The sequence below is a fragment of the Macrobrachium nipponense genome, chromosome 12 (assembly GCF_015104395.2).
Source record: "Macrobrachium nipponense isolate FS-2020 chromosome 12, ASM1510439v2, whole genome shotgun sequence".
NCBI classification, from domain to species: Eukaryota; Metazoa; Arthropoda; class Malacostraca; order Decapoda; family Palaemonidae; genus Macrobrachium; species Macrobrachium nipponense.
In genome coordinates, this window is record NC_087205.1 from 92,845,471 (window position 1) to 92,865,470 (window position 20,000).

Here is a 20,000-nt window from a genome sequence, read left to right on the forward strand (position 1 = left end):
TAACTAATTATGGCGAAGTGCTTAATGGTGTTAATACTTATCAGCGATCAGAATTTTGGGGCACGCCCATCTTGACCGTTAAACACTCCTTGGGCCCCCCCCCCTCCCCCCCCCCCCCCCCCCCTCCTCCCCTCCCCCTCCTACCTGAGCTCCCCCCCGCAATCCCTCCAACTACATATATTCTGTTTGTTCTTAAACGACATCCTTTGGAATACGTCGAGGGTTGGGGGGGTGGGAGGGCGAGTGGTCTTAGAGACGCCCTGCGGAAGACGACACCGCTGAGGACTTGAAGAACGACGTCATCTGGATTTATCCCTCAGGGAGGAGGTGGCTCCTTTGGGGACAGGGGGGACGTGGTGGAGAGGGCCGGTTTTGTGCCCCTCTGTGGACGCAGAGTCACTGGGTACTTTGCTATCTGCATCATTTAATGATCACGAATGACTGATTGATTTATGTCTACTAAAACTGGCGTCACAAAACCTAGGTCATTTCCTTATTCAGTAATTAATGGGGTGCGTCCTGAACTACAGGCAACTGGAAAACCAGAATAAAGAAATCTCCCCTATGCAAGGGACTGGAAACTGGAAACAGTGGCACTAGCTTCTAGTTTCAACTGACAAAAAGCATACACTTAACTGTAATCAAGGAACTCGAAACTGGAAACTGTGGCACTAGCTTCTAGTTTCAACTGACAATAAGCATACACTTGACTGTAAGCAAGGAACTGGAAACTGGAAACGGTGGCACTAGCTTCTAGTTTCAACTGACAAAAAGCATACACTTCACTGTAAGCAAGGGACTGGAAAACTTGAAAAACTGCCACTCGATCTGAATTCAAGTAGAAAAAAACCATCATACATTCTCCTATAAGCAAGGAACTGGAAGACTAGAAACACAGGCACTTATAGGTAAGGAAACTGGAAAACTGGAAACACAGGAACGAGATAAAGAATTGGAAAACTGGAAACACCTGCACTAGATACTAAACTCAGATAGCAATAACACATACATTTGACTTTGAACAAGAAACTGGAAAGATTTATGCTCTGCAGCCATCGACTTTCCATAGCTGGAGAGCCGGTGGGAGGGACAATCGAATGCCCTAATCTAGCTGGAAAAGTTGAGGATTCCAGGAACTTCACTCTAAATATGTCATGCCTATTTTGCGATGCGTCCAGATGAAGAGACTGCAAATTCCAGCTGCCCCAAACATTCGCTTCTTGAGGATGTTGAGATGGGAAAAGATGATACATTTTACTTAAAAAAGATGACCGATTTGTATGACGTCACAATATTACTTTACGAAGGCGCAGTGCGCAGTGAGAGCTCTACATGAAATCGCAGCTATTCGTCTTCTTCAAAATTCTTTTTTTACGAATTTCAAAAATTCGAAAGTAAATCAAGTAATTGTTTTTTCCAGAAGAAAATCTAGACACTTTAAACGCAAATAGTTTAAGATTTAAAACGCCCCAAATATAGATCAATAAGAATATTTCCTCGCCATTAAACGTGGAATCAGAAGTGAATCATTTGAATTATGAGTCAGTGACGAAGAAACTCTCCTCACACTCCCGCTAGTCTACTTTATAAAGTAGAGAGAGAGAGAGAGAGAGAGAGAGAGAGAGAGAGAGAGAGAGAGAGAGACTAGAAGGAATCTGTGAAGGGGGCATTGAATCTACAGAGAGTACCCCAGATGTCGTCTCCACTATACCCACTGCAGGACGTACCCTATACGAAAAGAATCTCCTTCCTCCTTCTGACACTAACAAGGAGGAGGAGAAGAGATGAAAAGAAAGAAAGAAAGAAAGAAAAAAAAAGCTCCGGATAATTCTGCTCTAAAAGTGAAACCAGGCAATTAAGTGATGACGGAGTACAGATGTCCAGCAGAAGTGCCCAGACACTTCTGGGAAAGGGATCATGACCTCTCGACTCAGAGAGAGAGAGAGAGAGAGAGAGAGAGAGAGAGAGAGAGAAAGGTAGCATCTGTATCTTACAAAACGAAGCTGCAGAGCCTCTTGCTTAATGTTAATAGACAAGACAAATTACAACAGATTTTCAAAGTGTTTGAGATAAGAAGACATATTATCAACTTAGGGCTACAAATTCAGGATGACAATAGTGCCACTGAGACAAGCCTTGAGATTGTCTTCAAAGGAATGCCGATAAGATCTATAAAAAAGATATGAATGAAAAACTTTCCTACTTCTAATGACAACCCTAATCATTTCGGGTTTACGTCCTGGACTATAATTATAATTATTCAGAACATGAACCTTATTCAAATGGAACAAGCCCACCACCACAAGGGCCATTGACTTGAAATTCAAGCTTCCAAAGAATATTATGGTGTTCATTAGAGAGGAAGAAAAGGAGGTAATGGGAAATGTAGGAAGAAGAGATAATTTATTACGAAAATAAATTGACAATTTATAAACAAATTGATGAAAAACGGAAATAAATTATTAAAATGTATTAGGGTAATACTTCAATCCATCTGCGCTTGGACTTTTGTTTGAAGTTCCAATTGGACAAAAGGTATCAAAGTATAAGTTTACGTTCAGATCTGTGAGTTCATCGATAAAAGAAACGTTTCCCGCAATTATGAGTCACTAACGAAGAAACGTTTCCCACAATTATGAGTCACTGACGAAGATGACTTTCCCACAATTATGAGTCAATGACGAAGATAATTTCCCACAATTATGAGTCAATGACGAAGATAATTTCCCACAATTATGAGTCAATGACGAAGATAATTTCCCACAATTATGAGTCACTGAAGAAGAAACGTTTACCCTAATAATGAGTCACTGATGAAGATGAGTTTCCCATAATTATGAGTCACTGAAGCAAATACAACTTGTTTTTGGAATTCCATGCAATAAAGATCCTGGAACGATGGAACATGCTTTATACATAGAGAACTCACAACAAAAACAAAACTCACCTTGATGTATAAAAAAATTAAAACTCACCTTGATGCATAAAAAATAAAAACTCACCTTGATGCATTAAAAATAAAAACTCATCTTGACGTATAAAAAAAAACAATACAAAACTCACCTTAGAAAAGGACCCACACTCGCCTTTGTGTCGATTGAAAGAAGAAAAAAGTAAAAAAAAAAAAAGTAAAAAAAAAAAAAAAATGCCGACAGACATTAATAAATAAATAAATAGGAAATAAATGAATTTCGTACTTACCGGATGAGCTTGCTTGGTGAGCTCCGAGTCGGAGAGCTCACCTTCCCAGGACATGGGTCGCTCTCTCTCGTGCCCATCTCGCTCACGCAAGCTCACGCGAGCTGTTGGGGATACGATGGAAATGACCTTAGTAATGGAGTTGCAATTCTGATAAAAATGACCTCAGTAACGGGTCGCAACTCTGATAAAAATGACTTCAGTAAGGGGTCGTAACTCTGATAAAAATGACTTAGTAAGAGAGGTCAAAACTCTAATAAAATGACCTCAGTAAGAGGTCACATTTCTATTAAAAATTACCCCAATAGGAGGTCACAATTCTGACAAAAAATTACCCAGTAAGAGAGGTCCCAATTCTGATAAAAATGACCTCAGTAAGAGGTCGCAATTCTGATAAAAATGACCTTAGTAAGAAAGGTCACATTTCTGATAAAAATTACCTCAGTTAGAGAGGTCACAAGTATGATAAAATGACACCAGTAAGAGAGGTCGCAATTCTGATAAAAATGACCTCAGTAAGAGAGGTCACAACTATGATAAAATGACACCAATAACAGAAATGACCTCAGTAAGAGCGGTCACAATACTGATAAAAATGACCCCAGTTAGAGAGGTCACTTTTCTGATACAAATGACCTTAGTAAGAGAGGTCGCAATTCTGATAAAAATTACCTCAGTAAGTGAGGTCGCAATTATGATACAAATGACCTCAGTTAGAGATGTCACATTTCTGATAAAAACTGCTTCAGTAAGAGAGGTCGCAATTATGAGACAAATGACCTCAGTAAAGGTCGCAATTTTAATAAAAATGACCTCAGAAGATATCGCAATTCTGATAAAAATTACCCAAGTAAGAAAGGTCACAATTCTGATACAAATGACCTTAGTAAGAGAGGTCACAATTCTGATAAAAATTACCCCAGTAACAGAAATCACAATTCTGATACAAATGACCTCAGTAAGAGAGGTCACATTTCTGATATAAATGACCTCAGTTGGAGAGGTCACAACTCTAATTAAAATTACCCAAGTATGAGGCCACAATTCTGACAAAAATGACCTCAGTAAGAGAGGTCAAATTTCTGATAAAAATGACCTCAGTTATAGAGGTCACAATTCAGATCTCAAAGAACTACACTAGTTTCCAGTAATTTAATGAAAGAAATAAATTCACTTTTATTGTGTGATAAGTTTTTTGGACCAACGTGTGATGCAGGAAGTGCTTATTACTAGGTACAAAATGATCACCAACTGTGTGGAGGTGGGTATATTGCTTGAGATGCCAAAAATGAACAGGGGCACTGTGGACTATTTAAAAAAAAACTTTCTATTATTTGCTACCGATTCTTTCGCCAGTAACTGAGAATTTCTCGTCAATATCAGAAGAAGCTCTTGAGTATCATAAATCTCGTTTTTCAGCCTCTTGATTCCTTTAAATAAAGTCGTTTTTACTGGTCTCTGACACTTCCTTTGAATATCACGAGATCTTAAGTACCAGTACCCTCTAATTTTACTGGTCCCTGAAGCATCCTTTCAATATCACAAGATCTTAAGTACCAGGGCCCTCTAATTTTACTGATCCTGAAGTGTCCTTTCAATATCACAAGATTCTAAGTACCCTGAAACTTTCTTTCAATATCAAGAGATCCAAAGTACCAGTGTCCTCTAATTCTTCAATCCCAGTTGAATACACTGTCACTGACATGTAGGTTTCAGCATCAGCCACCCATCAGTCATATTAAATATATAAACACTGGAGAAACAAATGAGGGTCGTCCCGGGATCGTACCTGTGAGGTCGATGGTCTTGATCTCCATATCTGTGTCCGAAGAGTCCTCCTCTTTGACAGCGACCTTGGAGGTGGAGTTGGCGTTGGCCGAGGAGGAGGAGGAAGAGGTGGAGGAGGAGGAGGAGGAGGAGGACGAGGAGGAACCTTTGTTCGAAGAGGAGGAGATGGAGGAGGAGGTGGAGGAAGAGGCGGAGGAAGACGACGTGGACGAAGCGGAGGACGCCGTTCCACCATTGGGCTGTTTGGCCTCGATGTTGTCTCCGCTCCCTCCGCCCTCGCTCTCTCCGCCGCTGCCACTGCGATCACCGGCTGCAAATGAGAAGAAGAAGAAGATGAGAAGACGATGAGAAGACTTAGTTGATTATATTATTATGCTTAAAACCTTCGCCATTCTTGAGTTATCTCGACGTGGTCAAACCACCTGTGGTAACTTTTCTACTAAACACTTGTTGTACCAGCATGCTCTTGCTCCAAATATATATATATATATATATATATATATATATATATATATATATATATATATATATATATATATAGTATATACATATATATATAAAATATAGAATCTAACTGGACATTTTACCTGATACATATGTAAATGCAATAGCCACAATGCCCTCTTAACTTATCGAAGTCTTTGCTCATTTTTGGACGAACATCATGATTTCTTTCATATTTCTTTGAAGTTGGATCTCGAGGCTTTGTAGTGACAAGCGTATCCAAAAAAAGAACAAAGAATTTGAGAAGTTAAGAGGGCATTTTGGCTATTACATTTACACACACACACAAACACACACACTCATATATATATATATATATATATATATATATATATAGTATATATATTTATATGATATATATATATATATATATATATATATATACACACACAAGGAAAATACTTCATAATACTAACAATAAATCAATCTTAAAACGGAACGAAATTCACAAAGTTATTAAATAACATTTGCTTTCCCCATGACCAGGAGTTACACGACTAAAACTCCCTAATGTCAACATAATTTAAAAAAGGCTTATTTATATCAGGAACATCTTAATCCTTAGATGGAGGTCTAAGATAACAGCAGCATCTCTTTCTTATGACGTGATTTCAGTTTTGGAATAAAATGTTTTGCATGTCGTTCTCGCTGAAGCTTGAGAGAGAGAGAGAAGAGAGAGAGAGAGAGAGAGAGAGAGAGAGAGAGAGAGAGAAGGCAGACAGACGGTTATAATTATGAATTCACATATAATTCTCTGGTGGTACCCCATGGGCTTGCGATTAAATTATTATTGCTACTGACGTCTCACAGAGCGCCTGCTTAATAATTTAAAATAATAATAATGAAAAAAATGCTTATAATAATGCGTCTAGAGGTGAACAGATATATAAACACACACACACACACACACACACACGTATATATATATATATATATATATGTATGATATATTCATATATATAGACACATATATGAATACAGATATACGGTATATAGCTATGTACGTGTATTTTTTACATATGGAAACAAACTTAGTCTCAGACGTACCGGCAAAAGTCTACGGTTATAAAAATCCCAACGTTTGTGAAAAAAAAATTGGTTTACATAATAATAATAATAATAATAATAATAATAATAATAATAATGGTTCTTCCCCGTTACTCCATATAAAAAATGGAAATAAAATCATATAAACTTTTAACTGTAAACAGATAAAAGAAAAAAAAAAATGACAGCAATAATCTTTGATACATTTCTTAAATATTTTAACCTTTTAATCTAATTTAATAGTCCACTCTCATCCCCCCTAACCCCCACCATTCTCATATGCAAATAATTTCACGAAATTTAGCCGAATATATCATAGTAAATAAATTATTTAACATTTCACCGATTCACTGTCTTTTCCATTTCACTATGTTCTTTATTTCGCCTTCGAGACTAAGTAGAAAGAAAGAAAGAAAAAAGAAAGAAAGAAAGAAATAAATAAATAAAGAAAGAAAGAAAAAGATTAAGACTGCTTGTAAACAGGCGACAGACCATAAACTCTGCGGAATGTACACGCCACTAGTGAACTTCAACCACGCATTATTCCAAGACGTTCTTAACAGGGGGGCATCCATACCCTTTGGGGGTAGAAACCACATCCTGGGGGCATGGGACTTGATCTCTGGATATCTGTTTATATTTGATTTTAATGTGTCACTGTACACATGGGTACATTTTGTAAATAAAAACTATATAAAACTATAAATGCTTTTGCTTTTCTTGTATGCTCTGTTCCTAGCTGTTCATACCTGAAGTATGTAATAAAATAAGTATATTATGTTATATTGTCAACAAATAGGACTTAATTGGGCTTATGCAAAGGGGGTATGGAACCATATTGGACAATTTATTGGGGGTCTGGAGTCATCAAAAGATTAAGAACCCTTGCATTATTATTATTATTATTAATTATTATTATTATTATTATTATTATTATTCAGAAGATAAACTCTATTCATATGGAACAAGCCCACCAAAGGGGCCACTGACTTGAAATTCTTGAAGCTTCCGAAGAATATTAAGGTGGTCATTAAGAAGAAGAGGAGGTAAAGGGAAATACAGAAATATAGAAAGAGGAGGTCTCACTTATTAAAAAAAAAGTCGCAAATTAATAAAAAGATAACAAAAATGCATTAAAATGCAATGAGAATAATATTAGGGTAGTAATGCATCGCAACTTCGCTTGACTCTTTGAAGTTTCAGTCTCACGACATCAACAGTCCAGCGTTGAATATATCATTTACTCTCAACTTCAATGACCACTGACCCATGACCCAATCAATCTGGTATCAATGCCAAAACAGCTATAAATAAATATCAATTCTGATGCAAAACAATAACAAATTCGCCAAAGTTTCTTAGGCGCAATAGAGTTTTTTTGTACAGCGTATAAACAAGGTCACCGAAAATATATCTAATCTTTCGGTGATCTCGATATGATGCTGTATGAGCCGCGACCCACGAAACCTTTCACCACGGCCTGGTGGTGGTCTGGCCTGTATCGTTGCCAGACGCAGTGTAATGTATAACTTTAACCTTAAATAAAATAAAAACTGCAGAGGCTAGAGGGCTGCAATTTGGTATGCTTGATGATTGGAGGGTGGATGATCAACATATCAATTTGCAGCCCTCTAGCCTCAGCATTTTTTAAAGACATATATATATGTGTGTGTGTGAGTGTGTATCTGTTTGTACAATTCGCTCCCAAGCTCATCCTTTCTTATTATATTACCTCAAGGTCGAACCATTGCCAGGACACGTGTATATCAAATGCTACACGGAAATCCTCAACGACCTTCAGCTTTCCAAAACACGAGATGACTCAGCAAAAACAGTCACGGAATCGAACTGCAATTATGAACTTCCTCCTCCTCCTCCTCCTTCTGCACAGGTGTTCTCTGCAGCCAGAGAGAGAGAGAGAGAGAGAGAGAGAGAGAGAGAGAGAGAGAGAGAGAGACCAAAACAAGAAAATACATTAAACTGAAAGACGTATTTATTAGAGAGAGAGAGAGAGAGAGAGAGAGAGAGAGAGAGATCAAAATAAGGAAATACATTAAACTGAAAATGTATCTATTTATTTATTTATTTATCTATTTAGAGAGAGAGAGAAAGAGAGAGGGAGAGAGAGATAGAGAGAGAGGCCAAAATAAAGAAATATGTTAAATTGAAAATGTATTTATTGAGAGAGAGATGAGAGAGAATTCAAAATAAGAAAACATATTAATTGAAAGCTGTATTCACTGAGAGAGAGAGAGAGAGAGAGAGAGAGAGAGAGGCAAAACTGCATCGAACCTGTGGGAGACGAACGTATACCCCATACCAATGCCCAGGGAGAAAATCCCACCGATAGAAAACAGCCGTTACGATAAGCTCGCCTAATCGCGCAGACCCCAACCGCCAGTGTTGGGGGTGGGGGGAAGTGGGTGGTGGTGGTGGGGGGGGGGGGGGTGAAGGAAGGGAAAGCTGCATAGTAACCGCCGCTTATCGTCTCTCCTTATCTGTTCACTTCAAAAGGCCACCACCACCACATCTCTCCGATGACCTTTGGAGGAGCCACCGTCATCATTCGACCTTGGTCGCAAAGCATTCTGCCTGTGTGGTACCTACATGCCTACCTACAGTCTTTTGTTGTGCCTATCCAGCGCAGCTTACGGGTATCCGGGGGTATTGTGGGGGTGGGAGGGGGAGGGGGAACGGGTGGGGGTGGGGGGTTGAGCTGGGTTGTATTGTTCACGCGAACAACAGGAAGTTTACTGAACGCTGAGTGAACAAATCAAATGCGAGTGTTCTTGACACACACACACACCACACACACACATACATATATATAATTATATATTTATGTAATGTAATGTACATATTCTCTCTCTCTCTCTCTAAAAAAACCAAATTCCATTTAAATTCATGGCCACATAAAACTAAATGCATAAAAACGAGGTCATCATAACCAGGATGTTGACGTAAACGATTATGAGCTGATTCTTTTATTATTATTATTATTACTATTTTGTTATCTATTTCTATCAAAAGATTCGCCTGTAGATTTCTCGATGACACAACCAACTTCTTATCGCCGGAGAGATCTGACGGTATAGAATCGTTAACACTTTCTGAACAGCGTCGTCACCCAAAGCTTTGTAAATTAATCTTTGTATTGAGAACAGAAACGTATTTCGACGTCCCAGTGCTGTGAAAATTATTAGTTATTATTATTATTATTATTATTACTTTTTTTGTTTTTTTTTTGGTAATATCTCAGTCAGCCTATTCGACTAGGTGTTTTTTGTGAGGGTTCCGGGTTGCATCCTGACTCCTTATTATATTATTATTATTATTATTACCTTATTATTATTATTATTATTCTTATTATTATTATTATTTTATTATTAATTTATTATTTTATATATCTATTGTATGTAGCAGCTGTCTTAAGAATTCACTTATTCCTTAACACTTCCCAAGAGCTTTCTCTCTATTATTATTATTATTATTATTATTATTATTATTATTTTATTATTATTATATTATTATTATGCAGCTGTCTTAAGTTCACTTATTCCTTGACACTTCCCAAGAGCTTTCTAACATTATTATTGTTATTATTATTATTATTATCATTATTATTATTATTATTATTATTATTATTCTTATTATTATTATTATTATTATCATTGCAAACTAACTATCTGACTCGTGACTCGGATATTGCATAGTAATGATATCCGATCGAAATGGTTATTCAGCTTTTATATTATTACGAATTTAAATGACTTTCAATTTACATAACTTAGACAACTACTGCCATCATGTAGCACCCTGTTTTTCGCAAGGGGCCGACGGGAGGGGCAACTTCACGCCCATACCTAATTCAAGTTTGTAGTATAAAGGATATAAGGGAAATAGAAAGATGAAGACTTCTTAAAAAAAGGGCAAATAGAGAGAGAGAGAGAGAGAGAGAGAGAGAGAGAGAGAGAGAGAGAGAGAGAGAGAGAGTATACTATAGGTACAACCCACGAATTTTTTTTCCTTTTAACACATACAAACGCTCACATACACACAAGCATTATTCCTCACACTGATATCGAGGTGACATACATACATAAAAGCGTAATGTAGATGATTTTCTTTAATAATAATAATAATAATAATAATAATAATAATAATAATAATAATAATAATAATAATAATAATAATAATAATAATAATAATAACGTTAAGAAATTCACAGTCTCGTGAAAACAAATTTTTAAAAAATATATCGACAATTATATATTAAAATATATTTTTACATAGAAATATATATATAATTGTGGATAGTAATAATAATAATAATAATAATAATAATAATAATAATAATAATAATAATAACTAATAATTATATTGGAAGGAGACCCTCTTTCAAACAAGTCTTATTGAAAGATATTGCTGCATCAGCTGCATTCAACTTGTAAATAGTCTTCTCTATTTTTCTAATAATAACTTTCTCTCTGCTACTACAACTGGCGAGTATTGCGCATAGGAGTCAATTTCAGGGATAATGGTTACAAATTTATTTATTTGTCACAGTAAATGAACAAATAGGTCAAAATATAAGTTAATCTAGTGGCCAACGTTTCTCTCGGTATCATCCGAGCATGATCACGGCAGTGGGTCGGAGTAGACTGTAGGCACTGTCAACAGTCAAGATCTACTCAATATATAGCGGCAGGTCAGCAGGGGGTCAATCGCTAGCTGCGTTTTCATTGGCCGGTGGCGCAATGCGCTCCTGCCATTGGTTGAAGGAAGTTTTCTTCAAGACGCTTCTCGTCGTTGAAGGTCGCGCTGTTGCAGTCTAGCAGACCGTCGAGGCTGAGGCATGGCTTCCCTGGGCGTTGTGTCACGACGGCTCGCGATGTCATTGGCTGCTCGGCTGCTAGTTTCATCTGGTATTCTTTGATCGGGGTGTCGCTCGGTCTGGTATTACTTGTATTATTTATACACATAGGTCTTCCTTAAGTTGGTGGGGAGGAAGAGCACTTCCTGCGTCGTATTCAATGAGGGCTTCTCTTGCTGTATGAGGAGTGCCTCGAGGAGTCGCAAGCGTCGCTGGTCAGGAGCCTCCCTATTATCTTGATATTCTTGATAATACCGTCGCGAGAGATGGCTTCCTGGTGTGCTGTCATGATATGGTTTTTAATCGCTCCTTCTTGTACGTGGCAGGAAATCCTCTTGGACAGTTGCATAGAAGTCATACCAACATAAGAGCCGGGACATCCACGGACGGGGCATAAGAATTGGTAGACTACATTCGACTGTTTCAAGAGGTCTCTTGCTGGGGGTGTCGGGTTGTTTTTTCATAATAAGGTTCCGGGCACGTCGATTTTGGTAATAAATTACAAGTTCGAGTTCTTTGTCGGCTTCGGTAGGGGTCACATTCTCTTTGATTATTTTTCTCAAAGCATCTTCGTCCTCACGGTGACGTGCGTGCACTCTTGCTTTGTAATACAGCTTGATCTTCTCATGGGGGTGGGGCTGTGGTCTCTCACTCTCGTCGTACCACCGATCCAGCGCTATTCGGACTTCTTTATCAATAAGTCGATTCGGATACCCGTTATTCACGAGCATCTGAGTGACTTTGGTCGAGTTCTTTGTGAGTGTCCTGCCAGGAAGAACAGTGCGTAAGGGCCCTCCGAATGTAGGCCCTGACTGTGGTGTTCTTAAACCGCACAGGACATTCGCTGTCGCCATTCAGACAAAGCCCGAATAAAACACTTCGGTGGAACCTCTGTAGATGAAGTAAAAAAAAAAAAAAAAAAAAAAAAAAACGAATTTGTCGCGCGGCCGAAATTAGGCCTGGCGCTTATAATAACAAGTGGGTCCCGCTCATAACAAGCCCTCAAATAACATAACATAACACGACCTCAGTCATGGACACGAGACGTATGCCCAAATAAATGACATCGGCGCCGAGCGTTGTCTAAAATTAGGCCTTTGTGGAGCGTGCGAGTCGGGTCTTTAAAAATTGCTATTTCTGTAATGCATAACAATTGATAACGCACAACTACACACTCACACACACACACACACACACACACACACACACATATATATAATATAATGATATATATATATATATATATATATATATATTTAAGAGAGCAGAATCTGGAATAAAAATAATAATAATAATAAAATGAATAATAATAATAATAATAATAAGGCCTCTATAAAAATATTGTCTAATCTGGAATAATAATAATAATAATAATAATAATAATAATAATAATAATAATAACAATAATAATAATAATAATAGCAGCGAATAGATTCATTTCGTCACCTCTGACATACAACATGAACTTCAAAGATAGTACAAATACGAGTAATTGCGGCTTGAGCTCTGTGGCTGACTAAATGATAGCGGTGCCTGACTGACTGACTTTCTAGTCTCGGCAGCGTGCGTTTGTCAAAGTGTCGAAAAATATACGTAATATGCGCGCGCAATTGCACGAGAGAGAGAGAGAGAGAGAATCAGGTTCTATTTATGTTGCTTTAAAGGTAGAACGATCGGCACACGACAATGGCAGGTTCCAAGCGTCGCTCATCTGTTTCCAGGAGATTTTCTTTCGGTACCTGGAAAGATCGTGAGGCAATTCCAGAAGCGTTTGCTATTAAGAGATCAAATGTCTCGCGGTAAAAGCATGCACGCATATATATATATATATATATATATATATATATATATATATATATATATATATGTATATATATATACAGTGTATATATGTATGTATATATAAATATAGTACAATGTATACAGGGTGTCCATAAAGTCCCGGTACCATTACAAGTATTTATTGCTTGTAATGGTACTGGGACTTTATGGACACCCTGAACTATTTTAAAGATAGATATATATGTACAGGGTGTCCATAAAGCCCCAGTACCATTACAAGTATTTATGGCATGTAATGGTACTGGGACTTTATGGACACCATGAATATAGAGATATATATATGTATATAGATACTGATAGTCATAAACTAGCTTGGCGTGAAAAGAAATAAGTCAGGTCAGTCATATCGGCTAATTGACTGCTCTCAGTGAGAGAAAGAGAGAGAGAGAGAGGTGGGTTATCTCAAAACAAGAAAATGTAAGTGAAAATGTACCATTTTGAGAGAGAGAGAGAGAGAGAGAGAGAGCCCCTCAAAACAGATAAAAAGGAATTGGAAACTCGATTAGTCGAAAAAAATGACTGAAATCACCCAATGCCATCATCCGATATAATGAATAAATTATGAATAACGTGTCTGTGGAATTATTATTATTATTATTATTATTATTATTATTATTATTATTATTATTATTATTATTATTATTATTGTTATTTTAATTATTATTATTATTATTATTATTATTATTATTATTATTATTTTATTATTATTATTCAGAAGGTCAACCCCTATTCCATGTGGAATCAAGGGAAACCCTAATTCAATGTGGAACCCTCTATCATGTTGATCAGCTCACCACAGGGGACTGATTTCGAAAGATATTTGTGTTTATCATATCACAACAATATTTACATTTTGAAAACGGTAAATTCCGTAAACACTTTTGACAATAATTCTACTACTCTTCCGCTTTCATCAGCTATTAATATTTTTCATTGGAAACTGTTAAATCTATCCCTTTCGCGAGCAGGAGTCGTATGAGGCGTCTCTAAGGAATGTTTACTGACATTTTTTTTTATTTTTAGCCAGCAGATCTGTTTCCATTTATGTCAACGGCAATTTTTCTGTTGACTCGTGTTGCCTAAACAACACGAGAAGGATTTTAGTGTAGAATAATAATAATAATAATAATAATAATAATAATAAATAATAATAATAATAATAATAATAACAACAACGTGTTTATGCAGACTCTCGTGAATGTCTATACTGTGTTGTTTATACTTGTGTCCCTTTGTTTATATCTATTTCGTACCTTGTGTGTTTACATTTGTTGTGTTTTAATTTACTTTCATACGTGGAAATCTGTATGAAAATGGGTGCAAGAATATCCTCTGTGCATCTAGACAGCTTTTCTGTATGTATGTATGTATGTATGTATGTATGCATGTATGTATGTATGATACATGTATGTATGTATTATGCATGTATGTATGTGTATTATGCATGTATGTATGTATTTATGTATATATGTATGTCGCAAGTGTTCAAAGTATAAAACTGGGAATGGGAATGTTATATATATAATCGCCTATTCATAACAATTAATTTAAAAAAACCAAGCGATATTAACAAAATAAGCAGTTACATAAAAATCAGTCGCGACCCCCCCCCCCCCCGAACCCCCCCACCCCCGTCCCCCCTCAATATGGCGACATTATCCTTCATTCAAAGTCGCAGCCCACACCCAATTTCGTAATGGCATTATACTAACAATAATAATAATAATTCTTCGACTGGACAGAATCTCTTTTTTATACAGAACACATGACGTCAAGTCGAATGAATGGACGTTGATAACCCCCACCACCACCCCCCCGCCCCAACCTTAGAAGAAGAAGTAGAGAAAGCCGTTTTTACAAATGTATAAACAACTCTCTCTGTCTGTCTGTCAGTCCGTCTCTGTCTCTTGGCATCGCCCGGAGGCTGCAGAATAAAAAAAAAGAAGAAGAAAAAAAGCGTTTGATAAACCTGTTCGTATTTATATAAGCATCACCACCATCAGCATCAGCATCAGGATCAGTGCCACGATGCCGCCGCTTCAAAGGTCATCACCACTCCATCGCTCACTCACGTTTCCCTGTCATCTGAATGGCGAGATTTCATTTAATAAATATTTTTTTCTTTTTGTTTTGCCATCGTTTCATCTCATCTAGTGAATGAAGCTTTGAGGAGGAGTTCGCGCATGCGCAGCAAAACACCCCCAGCCGACTACGGCGCCAGATTTATCAACAGAACGCGAATAAGAAGCCAGCGAAACACTTTGTCAGTAAGGAGAGATTATTATTTATCGCGGTTGTCTGTTCGAAGCCTTAATGACAGACTGACGACCTTCGTTCGTTTCATCATCAATGACGAGTTGGAAAAGGTAAAAAATAGCATCGAACGACCTCGATAACTTTACGAAGGGAAGCAGAATCCTCGTATGGATTGAGAGACGTTGCAGAGCGATCTTCAGGAAGTCATGTAGTACGAGTGGAGCTTCGAAGGGAAAAAACAAAAGCTATCGGAAGGGAAAACTCCGACGTGTCGTACGTTAGAGCTTCAGGAAGGGAAAAAACAAAAGCTATCGGAAGGGAAAACCCCGACGTGTAGTACGATAGAACTTCATAGCTTCGAGGGGGAAAAACAAAAGCTATCGGAAAGGGAAAAAACTCCGACGTGTAGTACGACGACAGAGCTTAATAAGAGCTTAGAAGGGAAAAAAACAAAAGCTATCGGAAGGGGAAAAACTCAAGACGTGTAGTCCCACTTACTTACTAACTTACTCGCGTATCATTCCCAAACACGTGAGAGGAATTAAAACAATAAAAAAAATGGGGAAACTCCCCCCCCCTCTTTTTTTTTAAAAGGTAAAAGGTTAATACTTCCTTTCGTAACCGTCCCGTTGCTTCTCGTCGAGATCACGTGACCCACGGAGACGCCTGTAACCTTCGTGACGTCACATCGGAAGGCTTACCCTTGTGACGCGGGACGGAGGAGGAGGAGGAGGAGGAGGTTTTTCCTGACGGGGGCGCAGCGGGAGGGATTGAGTGAGGGCGGGGGCGCGAAGAGGGACGTTTTTCCAGAAGTCCGTCGAGGATGAGGATTCTCCGGTGGGTGGATTCAAAGGGATGTCACCAGTGTCCGTCGGATGATCAGATAAGATCGGTTGCAATTCCTACGTCAGTTGCAATTATGGCATCAGTTGTAATTCCAACAAGTTGCAATAATGACATCAGTTGCAATTCTACGTCAGCTACAATGATGACGTCATTTGCAATTCTTAAAGTAGCTACAATTATGACAACAGTTGCAATTACGGCTTTAGTTGCAATTCCTACGTCATTTGCAATTATAACATCAGATGCAATTCCTACTTAAGTTACTATTATGACATCAGTTGCAACAGCTACATCAGCTGCAATTATTACTACGTCAGCTGCTATTATGACATCAGTTGCAAAATCTACATCAATTGCAATAAAGACATCAGTTGCAAAATCTACATCAATTGCAATTCCTATATCGGTTGCAATTTACATCTGCTGCAATTATAAATGTTGCTTCCTACATAGGTTGCAATTTTGACATCAGTTGCAATTCTTACATTAGCTGCAAATTCTCAATCAGTTGCAATACCTAAATCAGTTGCAATTCCTACATGAGTTGTAATTCCTACATCAGTTGCAATGAAATAACAACCAGAATAGAATTAAAAATAGAATATAACATCTAGGCCAAAGACAAAGCACTGGGACCTACGAGGTCGTTCAGCGCTGAGATGCAAATCGAGAGTAGAAAGGTCTGAAAGGCGTAACAGGAAAGACTGATAGGCAAAAGAAAGGCACAAACATTAAACCTTCTGATAGGCAACAGAAAGGCATAGATAGATAGATAGATAGATAGATAGATAGATAGATAGATAGGTACTTCTATAGGACTACGTCTTAAAAGACACCTCTATCTTCACCTAAAGGCCTATACGTTGGAGCAATTAGCCATTATTATCTACACCTCTCTCTCTCTCTCTCTCTCTCTCTCTCTCTCTCTCTCTCTCTCTATATATATATATATATATATATATATATATATTATATATATATATATATATATATATATAATGTCTATCGCGTATTTAAATTGTATTGTCTACCCATTTCTATTCCTATCTTCTTATTTGCAATTTTCTTCATTCTTTCTCTCCTATTCCCTGTAAATTCATTCCACAAAAATGTTTGCGCGTCACGGATGACAAAGACAACAACGACGACAACAACAACAACAACAACAACAATAATAATAATAATAATATAATAATAATAATAATAATAATAAAATAATAATATAATAATAATAATCAGTAACTCCCACAGGTCTAGAGGTGTCGAATAGAAAACGGCATCTTCTAGACCTATTCCACCAAAGAAACGTAATCAAAGCTTTGTAAATTTAAGATGGAGAAACCAGAAACTGGGAAAAACGTCATCATGAACAGAATTCCAGAATTCCTATTTTTTTATCAACTTACATTGAGACCTTACGATTCCAGGGGCGCTGGCGAGCTGCATTCCTGAATGGACACAATTCCCAGTGATTAGTGGCACCGAGTGTGCAGTGCGCAAGTTTGTGTGCCTGTGTGGGTGTGTGTGTGTGTGTAAAAGAGAGAGAGATGAGCAGAGAGAGAGAGAGAGAGAGAGAGGAGAGAGAGCAAAAACAAAAACATGGGATGCGGACAGAAAGTGCAAGCGAATACAATCAGATATGAGATTCAAAAAACGCAAAAGATGAAATAAAGGTGGATGAAGAGAGAGAGCAGAGAGAAGAGAGAGAGAGAGAGAGAGCAAAACAAAAACAATGGGAATGCGACAGAAAGTGCAAGCGAATAAATCAGATATGAGTTCAAAAACGCAAAAGATGAAATAAAGGTGGAGGAGAGAGAGAGAGAGAGAGAGAGAGAGAGAGAGAGAGAGAGAGAGAGATTTTCCCCACCTGAAACACCTGGTGTAACACAAACGACGGTTGTGGGTGGGTTGGGAAATAAGAAAAGAAAGGGGGAGGAGGGAGGAGGGGCGGCGTTGGTGGAAGGGTGAGACGAATGTGTCAGTTAGGACTAAGGTTGCTGCCAATGCAGGTGCAGATTTTGTTGGATTTTAAAGTTACAAAACAAGGGAAGGGGAGATACAAAGACGCGATTACGAAATGGAGGTGTGGGGGGTTGGGGCCCGGGGGGGGGGAGGGGGAGATACAAGACGCACGCAATTACGAAGTGGGTGTAGCTGGGATGGTTTCGAGAAACGCCACACATGCACACGCAATGGTTTTGAGTTTCCCGTTTTCTGTTAGACCGATCGCCTCTGGCCGTCTGAGGAATTAGGGAAATTCGGGAAAGAATAAAGCGAGTAATAATAAAGAATAAACGTAAAATAGAAGAAAAAGAAAATGGAGGAGATGGGAGAAAAAGAAATCAATGTTTAGTGATGTTTCTTTTTCTTTTTTTCTTCTACACTTTATCGAACGCTTCTTGTGTAGCGCGGGCTAATCGCTGGAGCCTCCCCTGTCTTCGGGACGAACTCGAAGTCTTTCAGAGGCTTTCAGAGTCACTCTTTACATGTTTATCCTCACAAACACAAACAACGAATTACAAACACTTAATAGATTTCTATCAAACACTTATCAAACTAATAATAATAATAATAATAATAATAAGGCCACCAATTCGATTTCAACCACTAGGCCTATAATGATTTACACTTGCACACTTCTTCCTTCGTGAGTTTCTGAAGCTTCGTGCGGAGGAGAATTAGCAGTCGTAGTCGTTGTAGTAGTAGTACGACTACTACTACGTTCACGCACACTGAAGCCAGCACGAATTCGTGCAATTTGCTGAAGTCAGGTCCCTGCACGACGCTCCTCCGCTTCGCCGTGCAGTGCATTTCACGCAATCGATAAAAGATCCGTCTATTGTTGCAAAGGGAGACAGACCCCCCTCCCCTCCCCCCTCGCCCACACAGACACGCACACAGACACACCTGAGCACGTACCGTAGAAGTACAATACTTTTTTCTTTATCGTCTTTTGTTCACTGGAGATGCCCCTTTAGTCTATTCTAATGGAGGAACGATATTTATATATAAAAATAGATGATTTCCAATCGAAATTCTTTTCCTTTTTTTGGCAAATTCTTTCTGTCCGAGTCATAGTGGGTTACCGAGTAGGTAAAAAAACACGAGAGAGAGAGAGAGAGAGAGAGATACTTTATCCAGTCACAGAGTACGTCGACTAGCCCCCATCCCTTCCCTCCCCTGTCTTTAAATCCTTATATAGTAGCTAGCACACCCCTACCCACCCCTGTAAGTATATATATATATATATATATATATATATATATATATATATATATATATATATGTTTATGTATCTATACCTGTTTACCTGGGCAGGTAAGCTAGCATACTGAGTCTACGTTTTACCATGAACTTTGGAGGGAAAACCGTCTGTCTTATGTGTGTGTTCGTATGTGCGTATGTGAATGAGTTCGAATGTGTGTGCATGAGTTCGTATGTGTGTATGTGTGTTCGTATATACGAGTACTTTCAGCTCCAACCTTATGTTCTTCAACTTCGATCGTTTTAACAGGTGCAAGTATTGATCGTTCAATTGCACCAAAGTCAGGATGGAAAATGGACTTTGGGGGGTCGGGGGCGGGCTAAGGGGGGGGGGCTCGGGGGGGGGGGGGGGGGGAGGTGTGTGTGTTGGTGGACGCGCGTC

At 38.2% G+C, this 20,000-nt stretch overlaps 1 protein-coding gene across 2 annotated transcripts in view; it reads right to left on the reverse strand.

Moving 5' to 3' along the window:
- LOC135224667 (nuclear hormone receptor FTZ-F1 beta-like) overlaps positions 1–20,000 on the reverse strand; it is a 211,926-nt gene that overhangs the window by 158,241 nt on the left and 33,685 nt on the right. Inside the window, exons 1-3 of one of the 2 annotated variants that reach the window (XM_064263887.1) lie at positions 17,761–17,895; positions 4,988–5,296; positions 3,202–3,302 (exon numbers count right to left, since the gene is read on the reverse strand). In XM_064263887.1, the coding sequence (XP_064119957.1) occupies positions 3,202–3,302; positions 4,988–5,296; positions 17,761–17,800 (450 nt within the window). In that variant the 5' untranslated portion in view covers positions 17,801–17,895. Of the gene's footprint in view, positions 1–3,201; positions 3,303–4,987; positions 5,297–17,760; positions 17,896–20,000 lie in introns of those variants that run through there. The other variant, XM_064263886.1, reaches the window with a different exon arrangement.